This window comes from Arachis stenosperma, chromosome 5 (assembly GCF_014773155.1).
Source record: "Arachis stenosperma cultivar V10309 chromosome 5, arast.V10309.gnm1.PFL2, whole genome shotgun sequence".
Classification (NCBI taxonomy): domain Eukaryota; kingdom Viridiplantae; phylum Streptophyta; class Magnoliopsida; order Fabales; family Fabaceae; genus Arachis; species Arachis stenosperma.
The window spans coordinates 120,986,040-121,004,029 of record NC_080381.1 but is presented as its reverse complement, the minus strand read 5'-3'; the positions used below and the strand labels follow the sequence as shown (position 1 = coordinate 121,004,029).

The following is a 17,990-nucleotide window of genomic DNA, read 5'->3' as shown; positions in this document are numbered from 1 at the left end:
AAAAAAGAAGATTAATTTATATTAAAACTATGTTCAATAAACAGTAAAAAGGAACACAAAAATAAATAACAATTCCGTGTGTATTAAAGAAGTTGAAGATTTGATGAATCATCGACATAGAATATCCTACATATACTATACTATTATTATTATTTTCAATTTTTTTTTTGTTTTTGTTTTTGTTACATTTTTTCTCCCATAGCAAAATAGACTAAAATTGAAATAACAAAACAAAACCGTATTTGCTTAATCAAATTTAAAAAAAATATATAAATAATAACTTTTTCTAACTTTTTTTTTCGGACGTGAGTAAGGTCGGGCAGATCCGACCCGTCCGAAAGGCACCCTGACCCAAATCCTACATTCAAAAGAGAAAGACCCACTCCTTCCCTCTCTCCACTTCAGCGACACCAAATCCTAAACACCACCATCAACAAGTCATTATCGCCGGCATTGATTATGGATACGCAGCAAAAAACACCAGAATTGGATGGTAAATTTAGCTGCTCTAGATGCTCTCCGTCCAACCGTTCTCTGGTGCGGATCCTTTCTCCACAAATTCTTCCTGCTGTTCGATGCTAAACCCAAAGAAGATGACTACTTGCAGGTCAGCGGCGGATGGATGAGATAATAGGGACACGGGACACCGATTCCGCGTGACACTCTTGATGAGCGGAGATGCTGCCCCACGGATGAGACTGAGGGAGGAAACCAACAACTTACCAATTTGAAGAGTTAGGGCAAAACGACTCAAGGAAAAGGAGATGGGCTTGCTGTGCAAATGATAGAATCTGGTATAGGCAGAGGCACACAAAGCAAAAGGGCAGCTCTAAACTCTAAGCGGATAGACTGATGCTGGAGAAGATCGATAGATAAAGATAACTGATATGCATTTCAGTTCCTTGATTGCGGTATGCCCATCCTATCTTTTCTTGAGATACTTGCAATTTGATTAGTTGGAGATAAAATCCAATTGTTGTTAATTTGACCTTGTAATTTCAGATTGGCAATTATGTGAGCCAATTGGTTTCTGATGTCTTGCAGGAAGGGGTCTATTTACCAGATGGCTCTTCTAGACTTGAGGGCTTCCACCAAAGGTAGGCAGTCGGACTCTATGGTCACTCTTTCCATGTTAAGATTAGCTGCTAAGATTGTTGCTTCCCTGATTGCCCATGCTTCTGCCGCCAGGCTGGAGTTTGCGTGAAAGGTTGCTTATCCTCCCATTACCGTCTCCAGTTGCAGCCCCCTTTTTTTGGAAGTAATCGAGAAGGCCGCGCTCACATGAGGGGGGGAGCTCTCCAAATTACTGGTACAACTCTTGATCCTCTTTGCTTGTGGTTACTGTTTGTGTGAGAGTCTAAGGATTTATATATTTCTTGCTCAATGATTCTTGCTTGTATTAGAGTAGATATTCGATTCGGATCTGCTTGTTGAAATTGCTTGTTATTCCTTGCTTTCCATATTGTCTAGGTAGTGACTCCAATTCACTTTCTTTTCTTTTGTGTCTCCTGTTTTTAATTTGTTGAGCTCTTCTTGTAACCATACTGCAACTGATGTCACTGTTTTCCTAGTTGGTATGTACTGAGTTTGTGAGCCAAACCAAACTGCTCTAGTCCAGTCACAGAGTAAAAGGGCGTGTACAATAGTTTCTTCCTCCTGCATACAAATAGGACATAGACTGTAGTGAGTGACTTTCTTTTTTATTAAATTTGTTCTTACCGGTAAGATGTCATGAGTTGCTCGCCATAAGAACATTTTTATTTTTTGTGGGACCTTCATCTGCCAAATTCCTTTCCATAAGTCCTCCAACCTATTGCTCCCTGGTGACATGCTTATTTGTGCATATTCCTCCTCTTTTTTTGCTATGTGATACCCAGTCTTCACCGTATATTCTCCATCCTGTCTGAAAGGCCAAATCAGCTTGTCTTGACTTCTAATCCTGCATACTGGGATTCGAAGTATTTTTTCAGCTATGTAGGATGAAAATATGCTTTGAACTTTGGATGCATCTCATTCTCTAGCATTAGTGAGGAGCTCTTCCACTTTAAAATCGGAGGGATTTTCTTTATTTAAGGGATAAGTAAGATCATGAATCCAATTGTCTCTCGAGACGTTTATCTTATCACCCTGACCTATACTCCATTTCGCATGATTTTTTAGGAGCTCCCTTCCCCGAAGTATACTATTCCACATCCAAGAGCCTTTTCTTTGTTTTTCCACCTCCCAGAAATCACAATTGGGAAAATAAATAGCTTTGAGAATTTTAACCCAAATAGCATCTGTGCTTTTGACGATTCTCCAAGCTTGCTTTGTTAACTGAGCTATGTTCTGGTGATGAAATTCCTTGAATCCAATGCCTCCTTTTTTGCTAGTGCATAATTTAGACCATGCTTTCCAATGAATTCCTCTTTCTTTTCCATGGTTTTTCCACCAAAATCTAGTCACTTTTGCGCACAGCTTGTTGCAGAATTTTTTTGGGAATTTGAGGACGCTCATTGCATACGTTGGGATAGCTTGAATAACTACTTTGATGAGGACCTCTTTTCCGGCTTGGTTTAAGAGACTCTCTTTCCACCCTTCGATTTTACCTTCTACCTTTTTCGCAATCCACTCCAGGGATTTGTTCTTTTATCTACCCCAGTGGGCTAGTAAACCTAAGTATTTTCCCGGTCTATCCCATGTCGGAATGTTCAAAATTTTTTGGATGTTGACTCTGGTTTGGATAGTAACATGATTGCCAAAGGTTATTCCTGATTTCTCCAGATTGATTACTTGTCCTTATGCGGATGTGTAGCGATTTAATACTTGAATGATTTGATACATCTCTTTTTCCTTGGCTCCTGAAAAGATAATGCAATCATCAGCAAAGAGTAAATGAGTTATAATAGGGGGCTGATGGGGCTAATTTTATTCCTGAAATCAAATTTTTATTAAGAGCTTTGTCCATTAGAATAGTAAGAACTTCCGAAGCAATAATGAAGATATAAGGGGATAGAGGGTCTCCCTGTCTCAATCCTTTTTGCGGGATGATTTCATTTGTGAGGACTCCATTGATTTTAAACTTGTAGCTCACACTTCTAATGCATTCTATCATCAGCTTGATCCACTTCTGGTGGAAGCCAAAAGCTCTAAGTACCTCCTCTATGTAATCTCACTCCATTCTGTCATATGCTTTGTTCATGTCCAGTTTGATAGTAAGATCTTGAAAACTTTCTTTCCCTTTTTTGGTTATTTTATGGAAGGCCTCCTGAACTATTATGATGTTGTCTTGTATCATTCTTCCTCTAAGAAAGGCGCTCTGAGTTGGAGAGATGAGCTTGTTCATGATATTCCTAAGACTAGCCACCATGACCTTGGAGATTTTCTTATAAATAAAGTTACAACAGCTTATAGCTCTCAATTGGTTCAATGATTCTGCTTGTTTGGTTTTTGGCACTAGAACCACCTGAGTTTCATTGACTTCCTTGGGTATTGTACCAACCTGAAAGAAATGCTTGACCACAGAGCAGATATCTTCTTTGATGGTGTCCCAGTGTTTTTGGCAAAATTGGCCTCCTAAGCCATCCGACCCTAGTGCTCGATTCTCCTCCATGCTCAATGCCACATCTTTTATTTCCTCCATTGTGAGCTCTTGGAGGAGATTCCTGTTCATCTCTTCGGTCACTCTATTAGGGATGACTTTGATGTATTCTGTTAAATCAACCTTGCCTCTGGTTTTGTATAGTTCCTTCTTGTACTCTTCGATCTGTCTTAGGATATCAGTTTGGATTTGAACCCAATTACCTCTTGTATCCTTCAACCTGTCAATGTGGTGTCCCTCCTTTGGATAGTTGACGCATGAAAAAACACAGTGTTGCTGTCACCTAACTTAAGCCATCTAATTCTAGCCCTTTGTCCCCAAAATTTCTCATCCTGATTCCAAAGCTCTTTTATCTTCTGTTTGGCTTCCTTGATCTGATTTTGTTGGTGAGTTGTGTGTGGAGAATTTTGGAAGTGCTGAACTTTTAGTTTCCATCTTGAGATTTCTTTGTCTGCCCTTTTGAAATTTCTTCTATTCCATTCTTTTAGGTCAATTATACACCTTTTAGTTTTGTTGATCAGTGTCTCCCATTCTTTTCCCGACTTGCTTCCATTTTACCAACCTTTCCTAATAACCTCTTTGCAGTTGATGCGGATTTTGAAAACCACAAACTAACCGACAAGTGCACCAGGTCGTACCAAGTAATACCTCAGGTGAGTGAGGGTCGATCCCACAAGGATTGATGGACCAAGCAATAATAGTTGAGTGATTCACTTAATCAGACAAGCAAAAAAAGAGTGTTTTGAATTCAAATTGCATTAAACAGTAAATTAGAAAGTTTAAGAAAGCAAACAGTAAATTGGTTGTGAGAAATAATGTGAGAAAACAGTTAAGATTTTGGAGATGTTCAAATTTCAGGATTAACAATTCTTACTAACCACTTTGATTATGCAAAGATTCAATTCACAGCAAACTTTAAGTGATTCGATTTCAATTCCTTGGTAATTTAATCCTTCTCTAACTTAATCGACCGCCAATTCCTTGGTCACTTAATCTAATTAGAGGGTTTAAGTTCAAATCCTAATTTATAAGCCACATAAAACCCTAAAGATCCAGAGATGATATGATTATATGTCACATATCACATTAAATTCAGATAATTAGAGAGTTATGAGAATTTAGTTTCAAGCTGTTATTCAGGTGAGATAACTTTTCCAAGAGCCAACAAGAATTCAAGTTAGAAAAGAGTTATTTTCCAATATACTCTAATTCTTAGGATGAAGAACGAAACTGATTCTTGAATGTAAATCAATGCATAAATCAGAAGTAGGAAACAATAGTTATTAATCCATCCAAATAAACAGAGTTCCTAACATTAACAATGATGGATTAGTTGCTCATGGTGTGACCATCCTGGGGACCATCCTGGGTGCAGTTGGTGGCGCCATACTCGGAAGAAGTGGTGCCTGACTTGAGCATCACTTGAGTGCATGGCGTTTGGCTTAGAGAGAGTGGCGTCCAACTTGAGGAGTAGGTGTGGCGCTATACTTGGTAATCCAGGCGCCATACTTGAGAGGCTTGGGATGCACATGGCGCATACTTGGTAATCCAGGCGTTTGGCTTGAGGACTTGTGATGTATGGCGTTCAACATGGCGCAAAACGCCGTGACGTGGCGTTTGGCGCCACCTTCTGCTCCAAATCCAGCGAGTAAGTATAAACTATTATATATCGTTGGAAAGTTCTGGAAGTTAGCTTTCTAGTGGCGAGTAAGTATAAACTATTATATATCGTTGGAAAGCTCTGGAAGTTAGCTTTCTAGTGCTGCTGGAACCACGTCATTTGGATCTCTGTAGCTCAAGTTATACTCGTTGGAGTGTGAAAAAGTCATGGTTGACAACATCTACGAATTTTCTTTGCACTTTGCCAAACTCGCCCGAATGCCACCTGTAATAAATCAAATTGCAAAACAACTCAAAGTAGCATTCATGGTGGCATAAAACACCTAAATCTCAGAATAATATAGCAAATCCACATGCAAACTACTAAGAAAAGATAAGAAAAATGCTCACGTATCAACAGTTTTTCCTTTCATCCCAATATGATTCATATCTGAACATTCTAGGTCTTCTCTGCTCTGGTTTAGTGTTGAGAAGGAGGGGCCAGTGGTTAGATGAAATAGCTGGTGTAGCTATGAGTGTGACATGTTCAAACATTTTTCTCCAACCCCAATTCACTAATGCTCTGTTGATTCTTTCTCGGGTGACAATACTTTCTCTTGGATTGCTAAGCCATGTGAATTTACTCCCCTTAAGGTCAATATCCATGAGCTTCCTCTTATTAACTAGCTCTCTGAACTTCTCAATTTGGTTTTTGGTCTTGGGGTGGTTGCCGGTTTTCTCCTCCTGATTTAAGATATCATTGAAATCACCAATAAAGCAACATGGGTCATCTGCCAAGTCACTGGCTTCGGCCAGCAGCTTCCAAGTTTTCCTCCTTTGCTGAAAAATGGGATTGCCATAAGTAAAACGACACTTTCATGGTTGGTTAGCTAGCATTGTCTTTTATCTCAGCTATGATAAAATTATGGCACCAAGAATAAACTGAAACATCCACTTTTTCATTCCTTAAGTCACATAGCCCTTCAGATAAGCCCTGGGCTCTACACAAAATGCATTCTTGAAATGTAAACTCCTAGCTAACTTCCTAGTCTTTACTTCTTTGGCTTTAGTTTCCATAAGATAGATAATGACCAGCTTGTACTGTTTGCACAGATCTTTTAACTCAAAAACTGTCGCAAAAGCTGCCACTCCACAACAGTTCCAACTGAGAATGATCATGGCTGAGTTGGGGGCATCATAAGGCCCACCTCTTCGGCCATAGATGGCGCTCCTTGGTCAGCAGTATCTCTGTTGCTTCTCCCTTGTTCATTTCCTGCCTTGCTTTTCTTGTTAACTCTTGATTGTTGGTCTTCTTCCCAACTCTGTTCAGTTAATCTCATGGGGATAGTGTCGTCTCTCTTTCTTTTTATCTTCAGATTTTTTTTGAAGCCTCTGCTAAGCACTTCCTCCCATCTTGCCATGTCCCTGCTCTTTTGGTTGTTGGCCTCTGAGTCTTTCTCTTCATTATCCGATGCTGGCTCTACAAAGTAGGTTTCTCCTTTCTCTGTTTTGTGAGTTTGCTTTTCCTTCTTGTTGTTCGGAGAGTACTTCATTGCTTCTTTCCCTCTTATCTCCCATTTTGATAGAAAAATTCTTATGGCATGGCCTCTTGTACTGTAATTTTCTCATTGTCTTCTTTTTCCCATTCGGTGCCCTTGTAAGTTGGAAAGGGGGAGATGATAGTCTTTGGGGCCTTTTCTTTGTTTGAGACATTTTGGGGAGAGGTTTTCTTATTTTTGGCCCATGCGGAACCTACTTGATTTTTTTGTAGGTCCATATTCATCTCATTGTTACTTGCTATTTGGGTTTGGTTTTCTATGTTGAATTTGTCCACTTTGATGGTTCAGCTATACATTCTCCGCTCATGTTGAATTTGTGCCCCATCTCTTTTCCATGTGGTTTTGGCATTGACTTCCTTTAGGGTGTGTGTGGTTAAGGGAATATTAGAGTATTTTCAGAAATATTTAGATGAGAATTTTTTTTTTAATGTTTGTTTTAAAGTTTAAAAATATATTCTCAGATAAATTTTATTCTCTAGAATCAAAATATCACCAATTTCATTCCCATCTCTCTCCTCGTTATCTTCAATTCCAATGGAAATAGAATGTGTATAACAAAATAAAAAGACTAAAATATCTTTACTAATTTAACTCTTTTTCTCTTTTTTCAGATTTTTTCCAACTCATTTTATCAAAAAAACCAAACCCTAGCGAGTTTTCTCCCCAAATTCATGGAGGCTCCGTCGTCGCCGCTTTGCTGCCGATTTGGATTTGCATGACCACTGTGCTCCTTGTTTGCGTTCGTGTTCGTCATCACAGCTCCCATCGGTTCACCGTGACTGCATTTTTGCCACCATCGTCACGACTCTGTTCGGATCCTTTGCGTTGTGTTGTCGCGTCTGGCCTCTCTCCTTCGTCTGACCTCGGTTGCTCCCGCGCCTCTTGCCTCCGCGTCTGCTCGAGTTGTGCTCCCTGTTTGTGTCGTCTCTCTCGCCTCTCTCTCCCCTCACGTCTCAACAATAACCATCAAAGCATAGAATCTTTTTCAAGCACAGAATCTTCTTGAGGTAAGGATTTTACACTGCTAGCGCTGTAGGACTTTCTGCTAGAACTTGTGGTTTGACACTGTTTATGTTTGGATTTTTATTTTTAGTTGTTATTTATTTTTTTTCCTGAATTATGTTTCTGCTCGAATATGTCATGCTAAATTGAATATGGCATATATATTTATACATATTATGGTGGATTGAATCAAATGTTGAATGCTGATGTTATAAAACAGAATTGTATTTTTCTCTATTGATTCTATTTTCAGTCACATGAAATTAATAGGCATATATTCTGCTGATTCTGTTTTTTTCTGCTGAGACGGTAAGACATATATTTTTCCTTTGAATACTTTTTTTCCAATTTTTTGCCCTACTCAGGAATAATTATTGCATATTGTAAGACATTACATAAGTGAACCAAATTTGGCAATTTAGGACTGTGAAAGAACAATTATTGATTCACTGTTGCTAAGAGAAAAATGTTTGTTAGTAGTTCATGTGTATAAGTTATGTCCAAGCTTAATTTTTTCTGGAAAGGTGAATCGATTGAGCTCTACTTATTCATAGTTTAGTTTTTACTTTTGTTTGAATTGATTATATGAGATCATTTCAAATTTTCAACATAGGATATGTACCCATATAAATGTTCATATTCTTTTGATTTTAGTGATTATCTTAGTTGTTGGATTATGTAGAATTTTGCAGCTTCACAAATGGGTGATATGACTTAAGTTATTGTCATCTGCTTGTTATAGATAACAATTTAAAAATTTCTCTTCAAATATTGACAATTAGTGTGACTGTTTTACTTTCTGCTGATTTGAGAAATAATATATGCTTTTTTGCTGCTGTTAATTTATATCTATGTTGGGATGTGCTTTTATCATATTTTTTCTTATATTAGATATAATGTATGCTTTTTCCAAAGTGCTTATTAGTTATTAATATGTAAATAAAAAATTATTTTATTTGTGTTATTTTCTGCTTATTAATCTATGAAGAATGGAAGAAAATTCTCGACCTAATTTAAATCAAACTAAGCGTCAATGAAAAATGTTTGTTGGATCTTGGAAGTGTGACAATGGTACGTTTAAATCTGGTTATGGAAAATATTTGAAAAAAATGGATGTGATCTTAACGTACAATTTTTTAACATAATACTTGTTTTTTTCATTTATAATTATATAGCTGTCTTATAATTGTATAGTTTGTTAATTTCCAATAGAATGCCTTTTTGGATGAATTGTAGGGTCATTGTATCAATATTCAGTTTATTGAATTTAGTTTTAGAAGTAATAACTCTAAATTGTTATGCTATGTTTAGGCTAATTCACACATTGAATCAAGGGTAAACTTGTCTAAGAGATAATATTTTGCAATAGTTGAGATGATGGACACGGCTTGGAGTGGATTTAGTTAGAATTACAAAGATAAAATGATTGTAATGAAGCGACAAATTTTTAATGAATGGAATAGTGTAAATTCTAAACAACTTTTCTTAATTCAATTTTATTTATCTTAACTTTTTAATATTTATGCTTATTTTCTTTTAATTTCAGTCTCATCCTAATGTTATCCTAATGTTAATGACCTCTACAATAAACCATTTTCACATTTTGAAAAGTTGGAAATAACATTTGGTAGAGATATGGCTCAAGGAGGCAATGTTAGAAAATGTAACTCAAACAGTTGTTACTATGGAGGCTGAGGGCGAAGCAAACTTGAGTGACCAACAAATGAATAAAAATACCCAACCAAATTTGGAAGAGATTGAAATTGAATAGGAAGCTGATTCTCAAATACGTAAACAATTGACTCTAGTTTATGTACATAAATTCACACTTGCTGTTGTGTACTTTCTTGAATTTCAGAGTGATTCTTCATTAGTCTAATAGTTACTATTTTTTCTTTTATTCTTCATTAGTTCAATAGTTAATATTTCTTGATTCTTGATTCATATATTATTCTTCCCTTATAGAGCAATTTTTTATTTTAAAGTTGTCCCTACTCACTCAAGCCTAAAGTTTTAAATATAGGATGTAACATAATTTTATTGATTGAAAAAAAAAAATCAATTAGACATATGAAAGTGTTCCTACAATTTCAAATGAATTTGCCATGAAGTAGAAACACCTTTAATATCTCTAAGACTCTAACTGATCTTTTTTTCTTCAATCAATGAAATTGTGTTACACCCTATACTTAAAATTTTAGACTCGAGTGAGTGGCACAACTTTGAAATAAAAAATTGCTCTATAAGTGAAGAATAATATATGAATAAGTGAATCAAGAACCAAGAAAACAGTACCTATTGAACTAACTAAGAATAAAAAAACAGGAACTATTGAACTAACGAAGAATCACTCCAAAATTTAAGGAAGTACACAATAATAGGGTCAACAATAAGTGAATTTATCTACATGAACTAGAGTCAATTGCTTACGTACTTGAGAATTAGCTTCATATTCAATTTCAGTCTCTTCCAAATTTGCTTGGGTGTTTTCATTCACTTGCCGATTATTCAAGTTTGCTTCGTGCTTAGCCTCTATAGTAGCAACTGCTTGAGTTACATTTTCTGCATTGCCTTCTTGAGCCTTATCTCTACCAAATATTATTCTCAACTCTTCAAAATGTGAAAATGGTTTATTGTAGAAACCATTAGCATTAGGATGTGACTGAAATTAAAAGAAAAATAAGTAAGCAATAAATATTAAAAAGCTAAGATAAATAAAATTGAATTAAGAAAGTTGTTTAGAATTTACACTTTTCCATTCATTGAAAATTTGTCGTTTCACTACCATCATTTTATCTTTGTCGTTCCAATTAAATCCACTCCCAGCCGTGCTCATCATCTCAACTATTGCAAAATATGGTCTCTTAAGCAATTTCACCCTTGATTCAATGTGTGAATTAGTCTATACATAGCATAAATGGCACCACAATTCATTCAAAAATGCATTTTTATATTGTAAATTAACAAACTATACAATTATAAACAAAGGAAAGCAAGTATTATGTTAAAATATTGTACCTTAAGATCACATCCAGGATCTTTTTCATGAAGCATTTTTTTCAAATGTTTTTCATAATCAGATTTGAACGTGTCATTGTCACACTTTCAAGAAGTAGTTGCAAGTTCCACCAAACACTCAACTAGTTTTGTATCTTCGTGCTTAGTTTGCTTTGAATTATGTTGAGAATTTTCTTCCATTCTCTATAGATTAATAAGCAGAAAATAACACAAATAAGACAATTTTTCATTTACAAATTAATAACTAATAAACACTTTGGAAAAAACATGCTTTATATCTAATATAAGAAAAAATATGATAAAAGTACATCCCAATGTAAATTAATAGCAGCAAAAAAAAAAAGCATCAGCAAGAAGTAAAACAGTCATACTAATTATCAACCATTTGTAAAGTTGTAAGATTCTACATAATTCAACAACTAAGATAATCACTAAAACCAAAAGAATATGAACATGTGGGGTGAGATTCATATGGTACATATTCTGATATCTATGTATTGAAAATTTGAAATGATCTCATATAATCAATTGAAACAAAAGTGAAAATTGAAAAAATGAATTAGTAAAATCGATTTATCTTTCGAGGAAAAGCTAAGCTTAGACATTATTTATACACATGAACTACTAACAAATTTTTCTCTCTTAGCAACGGTGAATAAATAAGTGTTCTTTCATAGCTTTAAATTGTCAAATTTCGTTTACTTATGTAATATCAATGGAATCATTACAGTATACAATAATTATTCCTGAAAGTGGGGGGCAAAATATTGGAAAAAAAAGTATTCAAAGGACAAATATATGTCTTATAACCTCAGTAGAAAAAAACAGAATCAGCAGAATATATGTCTATCAATTTCATGTGATTGAAAATAGAATCAGTAGAAAAAAAAATTCTATTTTATAACTTCAGCATTCAACATTTGATTCAATCCACCATAATATGTACAAATATATATGCCATATTCTAACAGAAGAGAGTTCAGTAAAAAAATAAATAACAAATAAAAATAAAAATCCAAACATAAACAATGTCAAACCACAAGTTTTAGCAGAAACCCATACATCGCTAACCGTTAAAATCCCTGTGCTTGAAAAAGATTCTGTGTTTTGATGGTTATTGCGAGGAGGGAGAGGGGGTGAAGGGAGACGACATAAACAGAAAGCACAACTCAAGCAAGCGAGAGCAACCGAGCTCAGATGGAGAGAGGCAGACACTTCCACACAACGCGAAGGATCCGAACAGAGTTGCGACAATGGCGGTGAAAATGCAGTCGCAGGGAACCGAGGTGAGTTGTGATGATGAACACGAACACAAACAAGGAGTGCGGTGGTCATGCAAATCGGTGGCGAAGCGGCGCCACGCCGGTGGGGCCTCCATGAATTTGTAGAAAAAAACTCCCTAAGATTTGGTTTTCATGGAGGAAGGACTCTCTCTGCTAAGGTTTGGTTTTTTGATGAAATGAGTTGGAAAAAAAAAACTGAAAAAAGAGGAAAAAAGTTAAATTAGCAAGGATATTTTGATTTTTTTATTTTGTTATACACATTCCATTCTCATTGAAATTAAAGATAACCAGAGAGAGATAAAAATGAAATTAGTGATATTTTAATTCCAGAAAATAAAATTTATCTAAAAATATATTTTTAAACTTTGAAACAAACATGAGAATAAAATATTCCTATCTAAATATTGTAATATTTCTCCAACCACACATACTCTAAGGGTAATAGCTCCAATGTGATTGATGATGTTGTGGTTGCTGTCTCCAGGGGGTTTAACTTGTAACAGTGGATTTGCATTCTCTTTTGTTTCTTTCTTATCGCCACCTAAATTTCCTGCTTCTTGTATTTTCAATTTTCTGAATGTCACTTCCATTTCAGAAATTCTTTGTATCCAGCGGGTTTTGCTATTGTCCTCTGAGCTATGGTTGTCACAACTCTCCCTCTCTTTCGCTTGGTTCCCACGCGCCTCGTCTCGTTTCCGATTTTCTTCGTCTTCCTCCATTCCTCCTTCCATGGTTAGCGGTTTGGCTCCGGTTGTTCCTAAACCTACATCATACCGCAGTTTGGATGGCTTTAAAATTTTTGCAGTTCTTTTTCTCGTGACCGATGATACTGCAGTTAAAGCAATAGCAATCCTGAAGCTCACCTCTGCCCAAGTAGAAGCCGGTGTGGAGAGGCCTGGTAACATCTATGGATACCCAGATTTTGTTTCTTTTTTACTGTCTTTGAAGCTGATTAGGACAGTGTTTCTTGCAACTTTTGAAATAGAGACATCTTTTGGGTTACCTCACATTCTTAGGATGGAGTTCTTGATCATTTTGAATTTGACTTCTTTTTCTGACATGATTTTACCTACTATGTTGTAGCAATCATGTTTATATCCTGGGCTTGGGTTCGGATTCATATATATGGTCTTGCCTTCAATAGGATCTAATCCCATGTTGGCATGTTTCAGGTTTGAGAGAGGAGAACAAAAGATGAGATAGCCTATTTGGTGAAAGAGATTTGGAGGGGATAAACTGTGGGAGTATAAAGGAAAAAAAAACGGTTGAGTAGGTTAAGGTATGAAAGGTCTAGATATAGATAGTTAAAAATTGAGAGGAATGATTCTGCAGGTTAAGAGTGGCTAGATGAGGGGAATACAATGTTTTAAGGTAAGTATGGAATGGGGTCAGTGAAAGGGTAGAGATCTTGTGATATTAACTAAGAGAGCATGAATGCCCCACAGGGAAGTATTACAAGAACCATTGAGTGCTAATAACAATGAAACAGTATAAAGAAGACAAGAAAAAGTATAATCAATACTATAAGTGTTAAGGAAAGATAGAATTATTGTTACTCATCCATGGTCACAGCAACACCTGAATGATGGAAAAGAAAAGGAATAAGGAAGCAATATTCAAAAGGGAAAAGAAGTCAAAGAAGAATTTCAGAAAGAGAGAGCAATACCACTCAACGCTGCCACACATAACCTTCCAATCTTCTATTTAAGGTTCTCTCTCTCATGCCTTTCCCACTATCCTTTTGTTGCAAATCAATTGCCATCTGTCCTACCTCAGTAACTAACTCTTTCTCTGGTGATAACGGCTTGATATTTTGGACACAACTATCATCTTTACTTGCCTCAGTCCTCCTTCTACTATTTTTCTTCGTTACAGTCAGCTTCTGGTTAAGGTATATTTTATTGATAAAAGGATGGTTTTGGAACACTTGAAATAGGGAAAATGGTGTTTGTTGAGTTAGAAGTTTTCAAGAATGTGAGAAGCTCAGAGTTGAATGATGTTATGCTGAAGGAGATGTTTTCAATAATATGAGTTGGGGATGGGAAAGGGAAGAACCTCCCTGATGAAGAACCTAAAGTTCTTAATTACTCTCCAGGCGAGAGAGAAAATCCCTCCACCAGGGAAAAAAATATACAACGATGATTGTTTTTTTTTTCTTGTTTTCTGTAATCTCTCTTTTTTTTTTTCTAACTTTTCAAAACAGAATTTCAGTTGCACCAAACTAAAATGATCTACAAATCCCTTGCCCCAAAGTACGTTTTACTTGACCTGTCCATCTCTCATAAGTTGGTAAAGCTAAAACAATAAATACTTGTAGGTCATAAAAAATGGGTAAAACAGTCCACTTCACATATGAACAATAAATACTTGTTGGTGGACATGATTTTGTTTTTTCGGTATAAGTTGGTGGACTTTAAGTAGGTCATTGTTTTTCTTAGCCCAAAATTATTGGTTCACACAATGATGGGCCTAGTAGACTTAAAGAATCTAAGTTGTAATAATTTCTTAGGAGACTAATCACGTTTTTTTTTTTTGTCTAACCAACCCGAGTTAGTTTAGTAATTAATTCACAGATTTGTGCAAACAAATATTGGAGATTTTTAAAATTACGTAAAAAAAAAACAAAAAATAAAATTCTATTGTTTTTATACTTTTTTCTTTTTTTGTTATAAAATTTTTAAAATAAACACGAAAAAATGAAGATATAAGATGAAAATACAATAGTTTGTTAGATATCATATAATACATAGATTTCAAGTTTATGTATATGATGTATATCCTATTCGAAAATAATGGTAGCCTCCAATAATGTATAAGCTCTTTCAATTCCTGCCAAAATGTGGGAATTTTTATATTCTTTCTTATGCTATACAACTTGCATTATTATTGTTCCCCTTCCATGCCAAGAATAAGTAGCTTAAATGGCTTCACCATTTTGTCAAAACAAAATTTTGAAGATTATGTTAGAAGGAAACTATTTTCATATAAACTAATTAATTAAATAATATATAAATAGCAGGTCATACCCACTCCTGTACTTACCGATATATATCCCATATGTTCTTTTTCATCACTCAATATAAATATATAGTTCAATAGTTATTCTTATCCGAATCTTCAAATTCTCAATCAATTAGAGTCTAGATATACTCATCAATCGGGTCACATATTTGTGGAAATGTCTCGAATTGAATAGGACTAATTGAGTGATTATTACTAATTATTAGTCTTAATTTGGTGGCTTTGTGTTCCCTCAAGTTTTCAGCATCTCTTACCCACCAAAGAATTCTAACTCACAAGCAATGTTACGTTGTATAGAGCTTATGCCAATAATAATTTATTTAAACAAAAAAAAATAGACACTTGTTATATAATAAGTTTAGACTTCAAAAGAGGAAGAGAAAAAAAAAAGGAAAATTCTATGTATAACTTATTTAATTGAATCCAATTTTAGACATTCACTTTTGTTATATATCTTCTTTCTTTATTTTGTTTTAATCTTCTTGAAAACAAAAGTTGAGAACAGAAATAAAGAGGTGAAAAACTTTATTTGATGTCAAGTTTAGAATTTATATAACAGTGTCTCCCAAAAAAAAAAAAAAAACAGATTCAATATGTGAGTTAACATAAAGTTGTTTAATTGGAAAAATAATTGAAAACAAAAGTTTGAGAAGTACTTGGCCTCAACCTCTTGAAAGCACTTTTATATGAATAGAGACATTTAATGGACACATATATATATGTTTTTGTTGATAAATAATGTTGATGGGAACTGAAAACTTTTGACCATTTCTTAAAGAAAATTTAGGGTTCAATGAAATCCTAACTTGACATCATGAAGAGATGTCATATAGCTAGCTGGAACAATTGAAGCTCTCTTTCGTTATATTACATGTTAAGAAATAATTTTGGGTTGGTTAAAGAATTAGTTCATTTATTTACTTATTAAGTAAGGGTTAGATATTTAAATTTTACCTATATAATAATTTATTAACTAATGATAAATTTTTAAATAGAATTTTGATTCGTAATGATTTAGTCCTTTATCTATAGTAATAAAAATACCATGTAAAACTAAAAAAACTACACTTATTAAAATTACTAGAAATAAAAAATATAAATAATAATAAAAAAGCATTTACTTTCTAAATTTTTCATAAATAAAAAACTATAATTGTTTTTTTTTGTCATTCTCTTAACCAATATTCTTATAGGTTTCTTTAGCTAAATCACTAATTATTATTCCAAAAATGGAAAAGTGGCATCTGCTACCATAATATTAAGAAGACAATATCTAAAATCACTTTATATAATATAATATTTATAATTTTATACACAATATTTATAATTACATATTTATTATATTTAAAATTATATAATTATTTTAATAATAATTAATAAATATTAAATAAAATTATTTTAAATTATTTAAATTAATTTTTTATTGCCTCACAAATATTATTGTCCATAATGTGGGTGGCATAGCATAATTAATGAATAAGTCCCCAATGGATATAACTACCTGTGTAATTAATGTATTGTTTACTAATCATTAATTCTTCGTACTTATTGAATGAAAACCATCATAGTGCATGCCAAAATCCTCTCTCATTATATTAATAATTGTTGCTAATATTGGTTATAAGAATAACTATTATTTTTATTGTAGCTAAAATAGGAATGCTAAAAATAATACAAAGTGTTCACAGATAAATCTTCATTTGCACTCTAGAATATACACAAACAATATCGTATCAAGAATTGTACTGTTGTATGTACTCCCTAAGAAATATTCTTAAAGATGAATTATGCAGAAAATTAAAAATAAAAGGAGAAAGTATTTTGGAATATTTGTATGTGTATACAAATTAAATTCTTTTTCTACTATATAATTATCATTAGTACATGAGATGATATATATTCCTCGGAACTGTACTGTGTCACCAACCATTTTATAGGTGACAAATATTATAAACACTGGAATATTTATGTATGTATAGTTTCATGCAAAGCAAATAAAGCTACTTGTGGTGGGAATTAATGGAAGATAATTAATCTATGTTTGGATATGTGGGCTCCATGGTTGGTTCGTCAAAGGTCAACTAAAATGGATAATAATCAAAATAATTTTATATATAATTCTCTCATTCTAATTTCTTTTTCTTCCTTTTTAACCTTAAACTTTATTCATGAGAAAATACATGTGTCAAATAATAATAACTTTGCAACTTGAATTATTATTATTTATTTATTATTTTCTTTGGTCCTCTTCCTTCTTGATCCAAATTTCTCTTTTGATACATATACCCTTGATGATAGATTCCCAAGGTTTGTCTATGCTATTTAAGCAAAAATTCCACTTCTCAATGTTAAGTCCATGACATGAAAAGAAAAGGTGCCTAATTAATTCTTGCATTTTGTAAAATACAATAAAATAAAAATATTACGTGTATAAAAAAATTAATTAATAAATTAATAATTTGTATAAAATATATTTAAAAATACAAAATACATATTAAAATTAGAGTTTAATTTTGATATATATAATAATAATATTTTATATAATTGTACAATTATATTCATTTTTTTATGATTATTCACACAGTTAATATCGTAGTATTATATAATTAAATATACGTATAAAATTATTTGATATTAAAAGTACATAAAAATTAAATTTATTAAAATTATATAAAACTAACGTATATAAATATACACAAATACATAACTGTCGATTTATAATATATTTTATAGAAAAAAAATTTTACTAATAGACAAAGGGGCAATGATAGCCATCTATCTATATGCAAACACATCATTAGAGAGGCTCCATCATAATTTTTGTATTGACTGATCCAAACGTCGTTCTAATTTCTTTCTTTCTTCCTTCCTTTTGAACCTTAAACTTTATTGATGAGAAAATACATGTGTCAAATAATAATAATTTTG

The 17,990-nt window shown here is 33.6% G+C and overlaps 1 protein-coding gene and 2 long non-coding RNA genes across 4 annotated transcripts; 1 reads left to right on the top strand and 2 right to left on the bottom strand.

The window, feature by feature from the left end:
* Nucleotides 1-211: 211 nt before the first annotated feature.
* On the top strand, nt 212-1,283 carry LOC130983137 (uncharacterized). 2 transcript variants are annotated; one of them, XR_009087261.1, is made up of 3 exons: nt 212-911; nt 1,003-1,097; nt 1,189-1,283. It is a non-coding gene; the product is annotated as an uncharacterized LOC130983137 (long non-coding RNA). The 2 variants fall into 2 exon arrangements; XR_009087260.1 differs by having other exon boundaries at nt 213-911; nt 1,045-1,097.
* Nucleotides 1,284-10,087: 8,804 nt separating this feature from the next.
* Nucleotides 10,088-10,950, bottom strand: LOC130979083 (uncharacterized). Its single transcript, XM_057902438.1, has 3 exons — nt 10,759-10,950; nt 10,490-10,619; nt 10,088-10,402 (listed from the first exon to the last, which is right to left on the bottom strand). The coding sequence occupies exons 1-3, from the start codon at nt 10,785-10,787 to the stop codon at nt 10,124-10,126; spliced, it is 438 nt and encodes a 145-aa protein (XP_057758421.1). The 5' UTR covers nt 10,788-10,950; the 3' UTR covers nt 10,088-10,123.
* Nucleotides 10,951-12,053: 1,103 nt separating this feature from the next.
* On the bottom strand, nt 12,054-13,838 carry LOC130979084 (uncharacterized). Its single transcript, XR_009086519.1, has 4 exons — nt 13,708-13,838; nt 12,905-13,619; nt 12,473-12,804; nt 12,054-12,236 (listed from the first exon to the last, which is right to left on the bottom strand). It is a non-coding gene; the product is annotated as an uncharacterized LOC130979084 (long non-coding RNA).
* Between the last annotated feature and the right edge of the window lie 4,152 nt (nt 13,839-17,990).

Bases quoted from the DNA above. Each gene is read 5' to 3' on its own strand.
- LOC130979083 (XM_057902438.1), bottom strand. From the start codon at position 10,787: ATGAAAAAGATCCTGGATGTGATCTTAAG. The intron at 10,620-10,758 runs GTACAATATTTT...CATTGAATCAAG, and splicing joins ATCCTGGATGTGATCTTAAG to GGTGAAATTGCTTAAGAGAC. The intron at 10,403-10,489 runs GTAAATTCTAAA...TTTTAATTTCAG, and splicing joins TTTTCAATGAATGGAAAAGT to TCACATCCTAATGCTAATGG.